This window comes from Octopus sinensis, unplaced genomic scaffold (genome assembly GCF_006345805.1).
Source record: "Octopus sinensis unplaced genomic scaffold, ASM634580v1 Contig03084, whole genome shotgun sequence".
NCBI lineage: Eukaryota > Metazoa > Mollusca > Cephalopoda > Octopoda > Octopodidae > Octopus > Octopus sinensis.
The window spans coordinates 21,764-36,351 of record NW_021826249.1 but is presented as its reverse complement, the minus strand read 5'-3'; the positions used below and the strand labels follow the sequence as shown (position 1 = coordinate 36,351).

The 14,588-nt window shown below is 38.9% G+C and overlaps 2 protein-coding genes across 4 annotated transcripts in view; both read left to right on the top strand.

The window, feature by feature from the left end:
• Nucleotides 1–1,928: 1,928 nt before the first annotated feature.
• LOC115227426 (trifunctional enzyme subunit alpha, mitochondrial) overlaps nucleotides 1,929–14,588 on the top strand; it is a 29,472-nt gene continuing 16,812 nt past the window's right edge. For 2 of the 3 annotated variants that reach the window (XM_036498622.1, XM_029798260.2), the window contains exon 1: nucleotides 1,945–2,078. In XM_036498622.1, the coding sequence (XP_036354515.1) occupies nucleotides 2,015–2,078 (64 nt within the window). In that variant the 5' untranslated portion in view covers nucleotides 1,945–2,014. Of the gene's footprint in view, nucleotides 2,079–14,588 lie in introns of all 3 variants that reach the window. The other variant, XM_036498621.1, reaches the window with a different exon arrangement.
• LOC118760985 lies at nucleotides 9,733–12,989 on the top strand. Its single transcript, XM_036498620.1, has 2 exons — nucleotides 9,733–9,814; nucleotides 11,434–12,989. The coding sequence occupies exon 2, from the start codon at nucleotides 11,615–11,617 to the stop codon at nucleotides 12,236–12,238; it is 624 nt and encodes a 207-aa protein (XP_036354513.1). The 5' UTR covers nucleotides 9,733–9,814; nucleotides 11,434–11,614; the 3' UTR covers nucleotides 12,239–12,989.

The window sequence follows — 14,588 nt, the reverse complement described above, 5'->3', positions numbered from 1 at the left end:
ACATACATATATACATACATACATATATACATACATACATATATACATACATACATATATACATACATACATATATACATACATACATATATATATACATATATACATACATACATATATATATATATATTATATATATATATATACATACTGGTATATGCATGTGTACGTCTCCAGCAGACTGTCTGTGAACCTTTTTGACCATGTATTATACTTTGAATAGCATAAAAGGGGTTATTGGGAGAAAGAAATTGAAAACCTCAATACTTGTTAGAGTGAAAAAGCAAGGAATGGAGTAGCGAAGCGGGGGAGATGGAAAAAATGTTTTTTCATAAAAAGATGTCCCTTGTTATTTGAAAGGCTGTGATGAGAAAAAAAAATTGGAAAATTCACCCTCAAAATGGAGAAATGTGGGCGTCCTCATCTGAAAATCAGCCAAATAAGTAGAAGTTGTACATTGGGGCCGATATAATCGACTTATTGCTCCCCCGATATTGCTGATGTTGAGCGAAATTTGAAACCAATATATATTTATAAGGTAAGGCGACCAGCTGGCAGAATCGTTACTGAGCCGGACAAAATCCTTAGCGGCATTTCCTCCGGCTTTACCTTTTGAGTACAAATACAGCCGAGGTCGGCTTTATCTTTCATACTTTATCTTTCGTGGTCGTCGAAATAAGTGCCAGTTGAATACTGGATGGATGTAATCAACTTAACCCCTATCCCGAAGTTGCCGGCTTTGTGCCAAAGTTTAAAACCTATACGTATTTATATAGGGCGTTTTTTAATTATTTTTTTTTACTGAAGCACTCAATATACCCACCCTTAATGAACCAGTTTTCTCACTAGATCCTGTATTGTCAATTTCTGTCTTTCTTTCTTCGAACGGCATTGCATGCCTCTTAACGATGGCGTTCTCGCTCGACCCGTTAGAAATAGCAGTCAAATTTCTTTCAAATCACTTCCCAAAAGAATTTTTTTAAAAAAAGGATACATTCGATAATGTAATTCAGTGTGCATTATTTATTAAGTAAATATATGATGGCGACCTTTCGAATGGTTATACGTTAAATACTTATAATCATATATGTTCCAACAATGTTGGCTTTGAGCAAAATAACAACACCCATTCTGTAATGTTTGCCAAATCTTTAAGAGTTCTCTGTAAACATAGAACTGCACTTCTTCCATCCACATGCTTAATCTGATTCCTGGAGTTAAGAGGTTCTAAAATGACTAAGGGTACAGCATCTCAATATAATTAAGGAAAATAAAATATTTCAAAATACAAGCTATTAGTTATGTTTCACGCGATCACTGCATTTCAGGTCAACAAATAGGACTGGGAGGTTTTGTCACCGTTAAAGTACCACTAACCCGCAGGAGATTTGTTTATAGATACCCTTAGTTTAACAGATGCTTCATATAGAGGTATTATGTAAAGAAAAGAAGGTGAGACAGTGGCATATGAAATAAATTATTGTTAATCAAATATTTATGATTATCTTCGAAAACTGTTGTAATGTATGTCAGTGTTGTCAGTTTGTCAATGTTGGGGTGGATTAAAAAAAACAAAAATCTTAAAAAAAAATACAAAATATGAATATCACAGATTAAAAACGAAACTTACCAAGTGCTTTTGCTCCCGATAAAAGGGATACATTTCTGGCAGCCCAGAGAGCCATGGCCATAGCTAGTGATCACCTTCAAATAAGTTCGAAGACGAATCACCACCAACAAATTTCGTGGACTTTATAAATGACTCGCGTCGTTGAAGCTTTACGGAGTTAAATGTTGTTCTCAACAATAAAATTTATAAAAGCAAAAATTACTATTTTAGTAATTAATAATTTTTAATAAAATATAAATGTTAAATATTTTTTATAGATTTAATGAATTAAAAATTCTTCTTCTTAATTATATTTGTTTGTATATGTTCTCAAGGCGTGTCATTGAATTCAGTGCGGGACAGTGGACCAAAGGTCGATTTCAGAAGTAACTCTCAACTGTAAGCATGTTCAATGCGACTGGAACGATGAGGTGTATCAGTATCAGACTAAACTCCTTCTGCCGACAAGGTTTGTCTAATCTATTCATTATAAATTACTTAACTTACTTTCAAGAAGCGCATTCTCCATTGTGTTCTTATAGGAATGCTTTGATTTATGTCGATTGATTTGTCATCAACAGTTCCACTTTCTGACCTCTTTCGTACTTCGCCTCCAGATTTATACAGAAAATTACAGAATGTTCGTCATTAAATCAAAAACGCGTGTTTAAGTACTTAAATTCCCCCCAAATCTGTCCGTATAAACAAGAACCCCATTTTATCCTATTATTTATTTTATGTCTGTATAACAAACGATCTATTACAGTTTTCACTTGATTATTAAACACGGTTAACAACAGGATTCTAGTAAGTTGTTAATTAAAGCATTTTTCATATTTGACTAGACAAATGAACAAGAAGTTTGAAAGAATCATACTTCATCGAAAAAGATTTCGTAATAAACCAGTTTAACTTTGTTTTGAAATCGATATCGGACAACTAAGCCGGAAACATTTCATGATGTTTACTGCTGGGCAATATTACTGATGTTTCCTCCCTCCCCCCATCTCTCTCTCATATATATATATATATATATATACATATATATATATATATACTATATATATATATATACATATATATACATATACATATATATATATATACATATATATATATATATATATATATATATATACATATATATATACATATATATATTATATATATATATATATATATGTATATATATACAATAATGGGGTAGGCTGGTTTATGGTGTTACTAGGGGTCTGCCATAAATATGGGACGATTTGACTTCTAACATAGGGTAACCCCATAAACGGGCCCATCCCACTATAATATTAACTGGTCTACATCTTACACTGTGCTTCTCCGGATTTATGCATTTCTACAAACGATATTTATTCTTTTACTTGTTTCAATCATTTGACTGTGGCCATACTGGAGCACCACCTTTAGTCGAACAATTCGACCGCAGGACTTATTCTTTGTAAGCCTCGTATTTATTCTATCGGTCTCTTTTGCCGACACCGCTAAGTTACGGCGACGTAAACACACCAATATCGGTTGTCAAGCGATGGTGGGGAGACAAATACACACACACACGCACATATATATATTATATATATATTATATATATTATATATGCGACAGACTTCTTTCACGTTCCGTCCCCAAATCCAGTCACAAAGGTTTGGTCGGCCCGATATTTGTGTGTGTATATATATATATATATATATATATATATATATATATATATATATATATATATATATATATATATATAGATAGATAGATAATCATTTCATCGACCAAATTGTTTGTGCCGTAGTGTGGATAAATAGTTTAAACTGCTCGATATACGCTAGTGAGCCGGGTCTTTTATGTGTATTAATATGTGAATTAAGCTAATAACGATGGTTTCTAACAGCTGGGATAAGACTGTTTCACACCCGTTTGAGGACCGTGAAACGATAGTGTAGATGTGAAGAATATAAGGAAGCTTGCGTGTCACATCTTAGTCTGTTTAGATATTGTCAGTTAAAATAAATCGAATGATACAGGAATACAGAAGCAAAGAGACGAATCTTTCTAACGAAATAATTCAATAAATGCAAACTTCAGTCGAAAAGCTTTAGTTCGTTCTGTCAAGAGCAATATTTATGACAGAAATATTGCTCTTGACAGAACGAACTAAAATGAAAGTAATATTAGAAATTTTTGTGGAAGAAATAGCATTTTTAAAGCAATACAATTTGGTGAAGTTCAATGCAGACAAAGGTTTGTTTTCGTATTTTAAGAGAGTTATATTATACAATACAGTTAGAAGTTATCACAATGGAAAGAAAAAAGAAATAGAATTCTGAAATTCCAGTCATATTGTATAAGTTCTCATAACTTCCAGTAAAACTGAGATCTTTAAATGAAATTTTCTACAAATATACTTCATATGGTGTAGATCCCAATTAAATCTTACTTTGATGAGAAAAACTTTTCTGTGGGTGGGGAGAGAAGTTTCAGAAAATTCTCTCGAGTCGGCTTTGTTTTTTCATAACTTTCGGAAAATATGTGTATTTTTGGATTAAATGCTCTACAAATACGTTTTAGAGTGTGTAAATTTCGATTATATCGATATTTGATGTGAAAAGAAAATTGCTGAGTACGTACACATACATACTGATATACTTAAGATTTTCTTTCGAAATTTCAAGTTTCATTTTGAAAATATATGTGATGTGTTGTTAGTATGTGTGCGAGCCCATCATTCTTTTTTTTTTTTTTCATATCAAATTCTGAAATCTATAAGGATAGAAAGCCGACTCATGTGAATTTCTCGAAACCCCTCTTCCCACTCACAGAAAACATTTTTCCCAACAATTTCCGATATAATCGAATCTTCATCGTCTGAAGCGTATTTGTAGGAAATTTCATTTGAAAAATATCTATTTTTCTGGATGGGGTGAGGAAACAAAGTTGAGGTGGAGACAAATGTAAAGTGGAGTAGTTAGCATTAGGAATGAAATCACAGTCTGTAAAGTGGTTGGTGTTAGGAAGGGCATCCAGCTGTAGAAACCATGCCAAGTCAGACTGGAATCTGGTCACTTCCTGTCAAACTGTCCAACCCGTGCCAGCATGGAAAACAGATGTTAAACGATGATGATGCTGATTATCATCATCATCATCGTTTAACATCCGCTTTCCATGCTAGCATAGGTAGGACGATTTTGACTGAGGGCTGGCGAACCAGATGGTTGCACCAGACTCCAGTCTTGATTTGGCAGAGTTTCTACAGCCGGATGCCCTTCCTAACGCCAACCACTCTGAGAGTGTAGTGAGTGCTTTTTACATGCCACTGGCACGGGGGCCAGTAAGGCGACTTTGGTAATGATCACGCTCGAATGGTGCCTTTTTACGTGCCACTGGCATGGAAGCCAGTTGGCTGCTCTGGCAACGATCACACTCGGATGGTGCTCTTGGCACCCTACTAGCACGGGCACAAGTGCCAGTAAGGCGATGCTGATAACGATCACGTTTGAATGGTGCCCTTTAAGTGCCACTGGCACGGAAGCCGGTTAGCCGCTCTGTGAATGATCACGCTCGTATGGTGCTCTTTGCACCCTGCCAGCACGGACGCCAGTCATTGGATTTGATTTTGATTTTGCTTTCGATTGATTTGATTTCACTTGCCTCAACAGGTCTTCGCAAGCAGAGTTTTAGTGACCATAGAAGGAAGAGGTTACGCACAAGTGGGCTGGTTACGCCCCTGGCATAGGCCATGAGATTATGGTTTCATTTGGCTTGCTGGGTCTTCTCACGCACAGCATATTTCTAAAGGTCTCTGTCACTAGTTATTTCCTTGGTGAGGCCTAAAGTTCGAAGGTCATGCTTCACCACTTCATCCCAGGTCTTCCTTGGTTTACCTCTTCCACAGGTTCCCTCAACTGCTAGAGTGTGGCACTTTTTCACACAGCTGTCCTCGTCCATTCTTGCCACATGACCATACCAGCACAATCGTCTCTCTTGCACACCACATCTGATGCTTCTTAGGTCCAACTTTTCTCTCAAGGTACTTACACTCTGTTGAGTATGCACACTGACATTACACATCCATCGGATCATACTGGCTTCATTCCTTGCGAGCTTACGCATGTCCTCAGCAGTCACAGCCCATGTAGCATGGCTGTTTGTACACAAGCGTCATACAGTCTACCTTTTACTCTGAGCGAGAGGCCCTTTGTTGCCAGCAGAGGTAAGAGCTCTCTGAACTTTGCCCAAGCTATTCTTATTCTAGCAGCTACACTTTCAGCACACCCACCTCCGCTACTGACTTGGTCCCCTAGGTAACGGAAGCTATCAACTACTTCTAGTTTGTCTCCCTGGAATGAGGCGGAAGTTGGTCTCTGCGCATTTTCAGTGTTTATTGCTCCCAAGCATCTGCCAAATACAAAAACTTTCTTCCCAGTTAGCCTCCCTTTGGTATTACTGCACCTCTTATGTGTCCATAGCTTATACAGGGTACATCTTATAGAGTTTCTACCTACGCCTCTACTACAGATTGAGCAGGGCCATCTACCTGAAGGGATTTGTGGTTTGCCTGCTTTCCTACATATTAGGACTTTGGTTTTAGCTAGGTTGATTCTAAGGCCCTTCAATTCTAATCCTTGTCTCCATACTTGAAACTTTGCCTCTAGTTCTGATAGTGACTCAGCAATTAGAGCAAGGTCATCAGCATATAGGAGCTCCCAGGGGCATCCTGTCTTGAATTCCTCCGTTATTGCCTGGAGGACTAAGATAAATAGGAGGGAGCTGGGGACTGAACCTTGGTGGACACAACGCTTAACTTTTTTTCCATGATTGTTAAAATTTGGTAGTTGTTTTGGTGGATTCTCATGCAAACCCCAGGATTGTTTCTGCCCTAAGTCATCATAGACCATCCATTTTTCACCTGCAGTCACCAATTGATTCAAAGTTTTAGTTTCATTGTGTTTTAAGTGCATGTACTGATGGAATGCCGTCTGTGCAATTTTCCTCTGCCAGATTATGAGGGACCCATACATCATTTGGAAAGATATCCAAATATCACTAAGTGTTCCAACATTTCTACAAGCTCCCTAGTTGAGCATTTTATGTTGGCTTCAATGTTTACCCTCAAAAGATTGTTGTCCAACTCTGAAGAGCTTCCAAAGCAATATGAATCTTCTAAGCTGAAATCCCTGCATTTGAATTTTGCATACACTCTCTGAACCATCAAGTCACCTACATTACCCTACACTTCACATATACTCTGTCCTTTTCACCTTTTTTGAAGCGGAAAGGCGTTAAGTATCAAAAATGTAACTTCTGGTTATCCATTTTTGACCTTGATAAAAATAAGAGCTATATTGATATTTCGTGAGATGTAACTTCCCAGGATCGGGCCCCCTGTATGACACCTTAGGCAAGTGTTTTCTACTATAACTCCAGGCCAACCAAGCCTTCTAAGTGTACTGAAAGAAGCCCATCATGTGTGTTAAAGCATGTGTATATTTGTGTCTCCTTTTCTTCACATTGTATGATAATTGTAAATGTGTGTCATTGTCATAAAAGCAGTGCCATTTATTTCCAATATTCAATGAAAACATGTCTGGTCAAAGGGAAATATTACCTTACAGGTACAAACAACATAGTATGTAAACCCATACACACATACAGTAACATCACTAACAGCCACAACATCAACCATGATGGCAGCAGTGTGAGCAAACACAGACACAGAGGGATACAAGAACAATATCAAACGTAAAGGTCAAGAGCTGTAGCAGCAGATATACTTACAGAAGAGGTCACAGATGTGTGACAAAAGATTTCCAGACAGTGAACATAAGATAAAATAAGAACGATAAGAAATATATAGTGTGTGTGTTTATTTGGTAAAAAACAAAAACATAGCCCTCCCAAAATATAACAATATCTGTTTCAACACACAGTTTCACATCGGGTATCTTGCAATACAAATTCATAAACATCTATATATATATATTGTTATACTGGGAGATGGTCTTTTTTTTTCCTTTTTGCCAATTAACCACACACACCATACACTTGTTCTTCACTTCAGCTTTATTATTATTCTTATTTTAGTGTACTTTGTCTGAAATCTTTTGTCACACATCCTATGAATTCTTCAGGTCACAGGATGTGTGATGAAAGATTTCAGGCACTAAAATAAGAGTAATAATAAAGCTGAAGTGAAGATCAAGTATAGAGAGCATGTTGTTAATTGGGAAAAAATATGACCATATCTGTTTCAACACACAATTTGACATCAAGATATCTTACAAAACATAAACATATATATATGCGTATGTGTGTGTGTGTGTGTGTGTGTATATTCATACATATCTATGTGTGTATATTCATACGCATATATATATATATATATATATATATATATATATATATACACATACACACAGACAGTGGTGAGCACAGTTTTACTAATCCGCTAACAGCTAATTAGCGAAGCTAACTTTTCATTTAGCAGATTAGTGTCTTCACTAACATTGGAAACTGTTGGCAGACCAATTAGCTTCTGCTAAATTTAGTTCCGCTAACTTTAAGTCCACTAACAAAATTCATATGTTTGTTCCTGTCTGTTGTGGGCATGTCTCGAAGAGTCTGTCAGATACGCTTTTGGCTGACTATATGTATATCTGACAAGACATGATTGGTAGACACAGCAGCAGCTAGCTGACCAGCATTGTGTTATCCTGCAGTTTTGAGTTGTGTTCACTTACAACATTGTCACATTACAGTGTCAGCGACAGCAGTGTACATTATCGGCTTATCAAGTTATTGCTTATCATTATGGAAGGTGAAGACATTGTTGTTTGGCCTGAGGATCAAAGGCCTGTTGAAGAGTCTGCAATGGCTGTGGGTTAGGCAAAAGTCGCTCAGTTTGAGAGCCAGGAATCTCAGAACCCATAGCCCCACATAGAGGACTACTTTGTCCTTACGTCAAGGAATAAGATGAACACCAAAATCCTGTACTTCTGGTGCGTCATGTGCCAGCCCAAGGAGACAGCCATTAAGGGACAAGTGGCAAGCCTCTGCAACTTGAAGTCGCATGTTGAGGCAACACCCTGCACATGCCATCTAGTTTGAGGAGAGGATCAATGCTGGCTCTTCCCATGAGGAACACAGACAATTTTCTGGTAGCAATGCTACTAGTCACAGTCATGTACAAAGAAAGCATGCCAGCCCGGCATTGGCAAGGTGTTTGTCCAAACTGCTGGTACTGGCATCTGTTAGCCTATGGTGGATAGAAGGATTGTAGACTTATTTGTCGACAACATGCTACCACTGCATGTAGTGGAGTCCCTCACCTTGGTCAGCCTTATTAAGATGCTGAACCCCAGCAAGATGTCGATGTCCTGCAGCAGCTGGAGGAGTATCTTACAAGATATAAATTAAAATTATACAAAATTATTATTATGGAGTACTTCATATTTTCTTGATTTTATTTAATTATTTATTAAATAATTATTTTCTTAATAAATGTAATAAAATATATAACAGCTAATTGTTATAAGTATCATTAAATATATATATATATATATATATATATATATATATATAGATATAGATATATACATATATATTCCACTCATGATTAAGCCTGCACAGCCAAAACAGCAGTCTTTAATGAAATAAAGAATAAGCGAACCTTAAGTTCTGCACTTGTCAAATTCTGACCATCATTTCATCTCTCATCTGGGTTATCCCCCCCCCCCCCAACACATCACCTGTCAAGGTAGTGTCACTATTTTCAAAAGGCTTTAAGTTATAATCAATATTTCTATGAATTTAGAACAGCCTAGTAACAAACATTAAACTATAATCTGTGTGATTTCTATAAACAAAATATGGTTATAAGATACTGTGGTCAAATGTCCTGCCTACTTCCCACCTGCAAAATATTGCACAAACCATGTACTCACAAAAGTCATTGCAGCTTACATGGGCATGTGGATAAGAGGCTAGTCATTTTTTTTTTAGTAGGCCTTGATCATGCTCTGTATCAGTTTATATACAGTAATAGTGAATTATCTTGTTGGTTTTAAATTGCTGCTAACCACCTTGATTATTTTATAATTTTCACATTGCCATTTTGTGAAATCAGTCACTGATTCCAGTGGCATTTTTCATAATATTGACAGGGTGAGTTGACTTCTACAAGCTGTGATGAATTGAGCATTACTGGTGAGTATTAATTTCGTATATGAAATTAGCATGCTAATCTAATGCATGTCGCTCACAGCGGGGAGGGTTTTCTCCCCTGTCAATACAAAGAAACCATGTGCTTTTGTGACTAAGGAGTCTACGGCTCATATTTCTAGCAATGCTGGTGCTCACTGCACCCCTTGACACTCTTAGTGACGATGAATTATTTCCTTTTTGGTTTTAAATTGCTGCTAGCCACCTTGATTATTATATATATATATATATATATATATATAAGGTTAATCCAAACGGGAAAACAGAAAAAACAACAACACGTGGAACAATTAAAGTATTATTATTAGGCGCTCAGGAAAAAGGGAAGAAGGAGGGTATGACGTTTCGAGCAGAGCTCTTCGTCGGAAACATAAGAGAAGGAAGAAAGAAAGATCCCGAGGTGGGCGAACGGAGGGAAAAAAACGCGACTGGTTTTTACGAAGTAAACATGCTGAAAGGCCAGAAGTTTTGGCTAACAGGGGCTGGTTTTTAAAGACAAAATAGCGGAAAAAGGAAGGTTGGTAACAACTCGATGAATGGGAAGAATAATGTGTATGTGTGTGTAAGGCGAGATAAAAAAATATGTATATGTTAGTGCGTGCGTCTATGTAAGTGTGTGTACGTAGGGCGAAAGGTAGTTGACATAGCAGTCGCAGGTCAGTGGTCAGTGGTAAAAGGAGGAAGGAGGGAATGGGTGGGGGCGTATGTATGTTGAGTTGTAGTGTGTGTGTGTCCAGTGTGCGTAGTTGTATGTATGGCAAGTAAATTTGAAGTGTAATGTATATATATATGCAAATGTGTGTGTGGGAGTGGGTGTATGTATGTGTGTGTACAAAGGTGGGGGTATTAAGGAAACAAACTGCAACTGAGGGAAAGATGGAAAAGTGCTCCCGCGGTGACAGGCGTAAGAGAAACCCAAGAAACACGCCGGCCCCAGATACGAACAAGAGATCTAGTTGGAACCCACGGGCGTGGTGCATGCGCGTGCGCGAACGCGCACATGCATGTGTGTGTGTAAGTATGTGTGTGTGGATGTGTGAGTGTGTGTGTATGTCTGGGTGTCAGTGTGTCCGATTGAATGTATGTAAGTATGTGTGTGTATGTGTATGAGTGTGTATGTATGTACGTGTGTATGTGTGGAAGTCCTTGTCACCTTGTTTTGCAGAGGGAACTTGTAATGGGTGTCTACCATGGCCTGAGTGAGAACATCAAAGATGTGATGTCCTGCGAGTGTGTGTGTAAGTATGTGTGTGTGTAAGTATGTGTGTGTGGATGTGTGAGTGTGTCTGTGTGTATGTCTGCGAGTGTGTGTGTAAGTATGTGTGTAAGTAGGCCTGCGAGTGTGTGTGTGTGGATGTGTGAGTGTGTCTGTGTGTATGTCTGGGTGTCAGTGTGTCCGATTGAATGTATGTAAGTATGTGTGTGTATGTGTATGAGTGTGTATGTATGTACGTGTGTATGTGTGGAAGTGTGTGTATGTGCATGTGTGTGCGCGTGCATGCGAGTGTGTGTGTCTGTGTATGTATGTGTGAGTGTGTATGTCTGTGTGTATGATTTTAAGTTTTTAACTTTACAACTTATGTCTCATTACAATTTAATTACAGATTGCTCAATGATGTTCCCTGGGAGGCAACCACCACGGACTGTTGGTTGACTCACAAAAGGTCCTACCTAGAGATGATGGCATGAGGCAGGCCCTACCTAGAGACCCACACGAGACAACACGCCATCCTGGCCTGCTCTTGGCTCAGAGGACATCACATCTTTGATGTTCTCACTCAGGCCATGGTAGACACCCATTACAAGTTCCCTCTGCAAAACAAGGTGACAAGGACTATGATGGATAATGGCAAAAACTTTGTTGAGGTATTCATGCAGTTTGGTACAGAAGTTGAACTCTTGCCAGACATTCTTGAGGCTGCTGCCAATCCGGATGTGGAGGGTGCCAAGGATGTGGATTTGGACATGGATCCTGAGGCTGGGGATGTAGATGAAGTTGAGTACATCTCTGTTGATGCCAGCCTTGACGAGTCCAGCGGCCTGGTCCTCAACCTGCCAGTGCACATAAAGTGCGTATCCCATACCTTCAACTTGGTAGCCAATATCGATGCCAACAAGGCTCTTGACAGCACTATGTTCAAGTCAGCCTACAGGAAGGCCATGTCCAAGGTACAGCAGCTGTGTAATCTGCAGAGCTGCAGCATGGTGGCAGCAGACAGCATTCTAGATGTGTTAAAGAGGAGGCTGGTGGTCTCCAATGGTACCAGATGGAACTCTACCTATGACTCTGTTATTGTCCTCAACAACCTGCTGGAGAGGAATAGGGCAGCTGTCCACAGGGTGATGACACAGCTGAAGCTGCAGGCCTTCACCAATTCTGATGTTAAATTCCTGACGGAATATGCCTAGGTGATGTCTAATGTTGTGAAAACCTTGGATAAAATCCAGTGGGGAGGACCAGGCCTATTTTGGAAGCTTTCTGCCAACTCTAGCAGCTACCATCATGAAGTTGAAGGAGGCCAAGTTCAAGCATCTCCTGTAGTGCAGTCTTCTGGTAGACACAATAATGGCAGGCTCGCATAAAGGTTTGGGCTCCTCTTAGAAGACCTGGAGTACTAGCCTTCCACTCCAAGTTTCTCGTGTTCAGGCTGGAGCAGTATATTAATAGCTAGGTTAGCAGAGTAACGAATGCCATAGAGACCATTGTAGAGACATCCCTAATGGAGACTAATGAGGAGGGCAGCAGCACCACCAGCAATGAGGAAGAGGATTTCTTCAGCAACATCACTCAGTTCTGGGAGATCAAGAGCCGAAGGTCACTGAAATCTAAGGCACAGAACTTGGTGAAGAAGGTCCTAACTGTTGTCTTTTTGGGTAAGCAGGTCTTGATTGACCTGTTCACCAAGTATAACACTGCCATCCCATCCAGTGCTGCAGTTGAGTGCCTATTCTCTATAGGCAAAGATATTTTGAGGACCAAGAGAGCCACTCTGTCAGATGGTAACTTTGAGAGGCTGATGTTTAATGAAGAGCATCATGTCAAGGCAATGGAGAAGACCCAGCCAGAGCAATACACCTTGATCGTCATCTGATCTTGGCATGATACCTATACTATACCGTTTTGATTGATTTAATACTTTTTGTACAGTAAATAAAGTGTGTGTTGACTGAAAAACTAATGTTTAATTTCATTTGTTCTTTTAATTATTTGCGTATGCTTTGATCATCATCTGATCTTGGCATGCTATACCTTTTTGGAAAGCTTTGTCTAATCTACAACATGAAAATTTCAGCTCTCCAGGTCTGTTTTTAGGGGTTTTAGAGCCAAAAAATCAAACAAACTAACTTCATATGATAAAAGTTTGTGGTTATCAGTTAGCATTAGCTTCTGCTAATTTTTTTTTTACCTGTTTAGTGGTTAGTGAAATTAACTTTTTGATTAGCTGTGCCCACCACGTGTGTGTGTTGAAAATAATTTTGTGTAATCGATGGAAATGTAATGATAATCATAATAATAATAATAATCCTTTCTATTATAAGCTTGAAATTTTGGGGGAAGGTATAGTCAATTACATTGACCCAATGCTTCACTGGTACTTATTTTATCAACCCCCAAACGTATGAAAGGCAAGTCAACCTTGTTGGCATTTTAAGCAAAAATAAAATCAGAAAAAATGCCACTAAGCCAGTATGCTAATGATTCTGCCAACTTGCCACTTTTTCAATAAAGATACATATGATGTTAATTTACAACACATACATACATGCAAAATATGTACACACATTTATGCTTCCAAATATGCGCACATCTAAACACAGGCATACATGCAAATGCATGAAGGATGGACATACTAGGCCTTGCGAAAGTCCTGTTACACTTGATATGACACTCAGCAAAGGACACAATGATAGTTTTGATGCAGTTAGACATGTTTTTATTGTTTTAACATTTAAATATTAATATCAATCAATGTGGCCACCCTTGGCAGTGAACACAAGCTCCAGGAGAGACCTGAAGGCCATGCACACATTGTGGATGAAGTCCTTCTTCATGCTGGCTCACACACTGTTGACAGAAGGCTTCAGTTCGTCGATGTTGCTGTAACAGACCTTGCATGGGGGCTGAGGCTGGGCGACTGCAACAGCCAAAATTCCTTCGACTTGAGGTTCATGTTCGACCCCAAACACTCTTGCATGGCCTTGGCCATGTGAACTGGGGCACCATACTGCTGAAAGATGTAGTCTACCTTCTTTGTGATCTTTCTCTCCCAGGGCAGGACTTTCGTGTCCAAGATATCCCTGTAGTTGGCTGCGGTGAGCCTGTAACCAGCTGTGAACCACACTGGTGGCATTTTCTTGCCATATGAAGCTATGATGTCAAGCATCATCCCAAAGGCCGGCTGCTTGGTTGTGGACACATAGTGGACCTTGGAGATGTCCTGACTGAAGCTGACCATACAGTCATTCTGCTTGTTGACAACCAGATTGACCATGAAGGTTTTTTCATCAGAAAAATGAGAATTCAATTGCCATGACACTTCAAGTCGTTGAGGTGATGACAGTGTTTTTCTCACATATGGTTGGTGAGCAGAGTCCTTTCCACATATCTCAAGCTCTTGCTGCTCTCCTCCTTGATAGCCCTGGACACCTTGGTCACTGAGATGTTCTTCATGAGCACAGTCATTTTGAGCTTTGGATATCTTGTGAAGGCCTTTCTCACAGCCAAACAGTTGACAACTTGAGGTCTGCCTAATTGAGA

Excerpts from the sequence above, each read along its gene's own strand:
- LOC118760985 (XM_036498620.1), top strand. The coding sequence starts at position 11,615 with ATGGTAGACACCCATTACAAGTTCCCTCTGCAAAACAAGGTGACAAGG.